The 2,384-nt window shown below is 41.0% G+C and overlaps 1 protein-coding gene across 1 annotated transcript; it reads right to left on the bottom strand.

Moving 5' to 3' along the window:
• Nucleotides 1-519: 519 nt before the first annotated feature.
• Nucleotides 520-1,734, bottom strand: LOC109190922. Its single transcript, XM_019341525.1, has one exon. It carries the CDS (start codon nucleotides 1,732-1,734, stop codon nucleotides 520-522), a length of 1,215 nt encoding a protein of 404 aa, XP_019197070.1.
• Nucleotides 1,735-2,384: the final 650 nt, after the last annotated feature.

Here is a 2,384-nt window from a genome sequence, read left to right as displayed (position 1 = left end):
AAATAAATAAATAAATTAATTAATTAACCATCCATCTTTTACAAATTGTCTTAGTAATCAGTAAATATTGAAATTATTGGGACAATTCGTAATCCGTAAAAGAGTTCTATTGAAATTACTGAGACAATTCATAAAAGATTGGTGATTTATTTGATTATTATAAACAAACTATTATTTTTGCCTGTGCGATACACGGAATGGATTTGTTGTAATATATTAAAAATATTTGGATCGATATATAATTATTTAAATTAGAACACCAAATATTATGTAGTGTAATTGAAGATACAGTTTGGATCATTTATGTGTTTTGATATTATCATTGCTTGAATTTAAGCAAATAATTGCTCAAATTTATAGCTAATGTGTAGATGTATGCATGCGGTGCTGTAACTTTGGAGATTTTATTTATGATTGTTTAGTATTTTTTTATAAATTCGGCAAATGTGCTCGTTCTCTAGCAACTCAATTATATGAATAAATTGCTATCTTAATTCATTTGTATGGAATCGGATTGCATTAAACTGTAAGCGAGACAAAGGAAGGAAGATAGTCCCTCCAGACAGAATGAGAGTCAATCGCACTGCTATGTTTTGCTAAGGCATGAGCTACCGTATTGGCATCTCTGCGTACAAATTTAATGGAGCAAGAATGAAAAGAACGAAACAACTGTAAACATGAATCCAAAATAATTCCTAGGTACGAACGATAGGTCGTCACATCGCGGAAGGAAGAAACTAGGACCGCACAGTCTGAATAAACCGCAACATTCTGAAAACCGTGGTCCCGTAGCCACGATAGGGCCTCACGTACCGCCATTGCTTCAGCTAAAAGGGGATCATTCGGACATATAAGAGGTTCGTTTGCAGCTGCCTCCAATCCACCGTGTGCGTTGCATGCGAAAAAACCATAAGATGGGGATGCACCGTGAAAACCTGCGTCAGTGAAGCAATATATACCTCCAGGCGGCAGCGGCGTCTCCAAAGCTACCGGCAGAACAGCAGCAGGTTGAAGCGTAGCCGGCAGTGCTTGGACAGTTGGAAGTTGGGGAACAGCTGGGGGTACAGCAGGCGCAATCGGTGAGTAGCTTGTGGAGTAGGCAAACCAATAACCATGAAATGTGTGACACAGATGCGTAGGGGTCGGTAGAAACGAATCCCAAACAGCCATATTCCGGGATCTCCAAATTTCGTAGAGTATTCCGCAAATTTGTTCTTTTAGGAACCCAGCAGATGTTGCTGAGCATCCTAACCAAGCCTCCACCCACTGCATAAAATCATAATTATCAACATTAGGGATTAGAAGACGTGAAACATTCCACACACGTCTAGCATATACACAAGTGCATAAAATATGCATAACATCCTCCTCACAATCTCCACAAGCTGGGCAAATATTAGGAATTTCTACCCTTCTTCTAACCAAGTTGGTAATAGTTGGCAAAATATTAGATAGGGCCTTCCATAGAAAAATCCTCCACTTGGGAGGGACCCTAATAAGCTTCCAAATGTTATTCCAAACTGCTTTTGGGGTGTTGGTCAACTCACCCTGGCATCTATAGCCATCTTTAACCGAATATTGTCCCCTGATATCCCCATTCCAAAACCAGTCATCCTTGAAATTAATGCTCACAGGGATTTGTAAAATTAATTCAGCATCCCTGGGATCAAACAACTGAGAAATTAAGACATGGTTCCATTTCCTCTGTTCATGATCTAAAAGATCAGCAACCATAAGATCCGGATGCTGTGCCACCTGATCAGTTAGTACTGCTCATAAATTTCCAAACAACGCTTCACTTCCATAGTTTCCTGCATGTTAGCCTTGAAGAACAATAGGCTGTCATCTGCAAAGAAAAGATGAGAGATGGGAGGGGCCCCACGAGCCACTCTGCAGCCATGTATCCGTCCTTTAGCCTGGGCATCCTGCAATAATAAAGACAAGCCCTCCGCACAAATGATAAAAAGATAGGGTGATAGGGGGTCACCCTGCCTTAATCCCCTCGTGGGCAAGATCTCCTCACTAGGCTTCCCATTCACCAGGACCCTATACCTGACTGTCCGTACACATAACATGATCAAATTTACCCATCTTACATCAAAACCAAGCCCCAACAACATACGTTCCACAAACCTCCATTCCATACGGTCATAAGCTTTGGCCATATCTAACTTGAGGGCTGCCCATCCCACTTGGCCCAACTGTTTCCTTCTCAGATAGTGACCTACCTCAGAAGCAATGAGAATGTTATCTGAAATAAGCCTACCTGGAAGAAAAGCACTCTGCGACTCTGAGACTATACCATCCAAGAGGGGCTTCATACGGTTAGCTATCATCTTAGCCATTACCTTATACACAACATTGCATAAAGCAATAGGCCTCAA

This window comes from Ipomoea nil, unplaced genomic scaffold (assembly GCF_001879475.1).
Source record: "Ipomoea nil cultivar Tokyo-kokei standard unplaced genomic scaffold, Asagao_1.1 scaffold1596, whole genome shotgun sequence".
NCBI classification, from domain to species: Eukaryota; Viridiplantae; Streptophyta; class Magnoliopsida; order Solanales; family Convolvulaceae; genus Ipomoea; species Ipomoea nil.
Note: the sequence above shows the minus strand (reverse complement) of the source record. Positions and strands in the feature narration are given on the sequence as shown.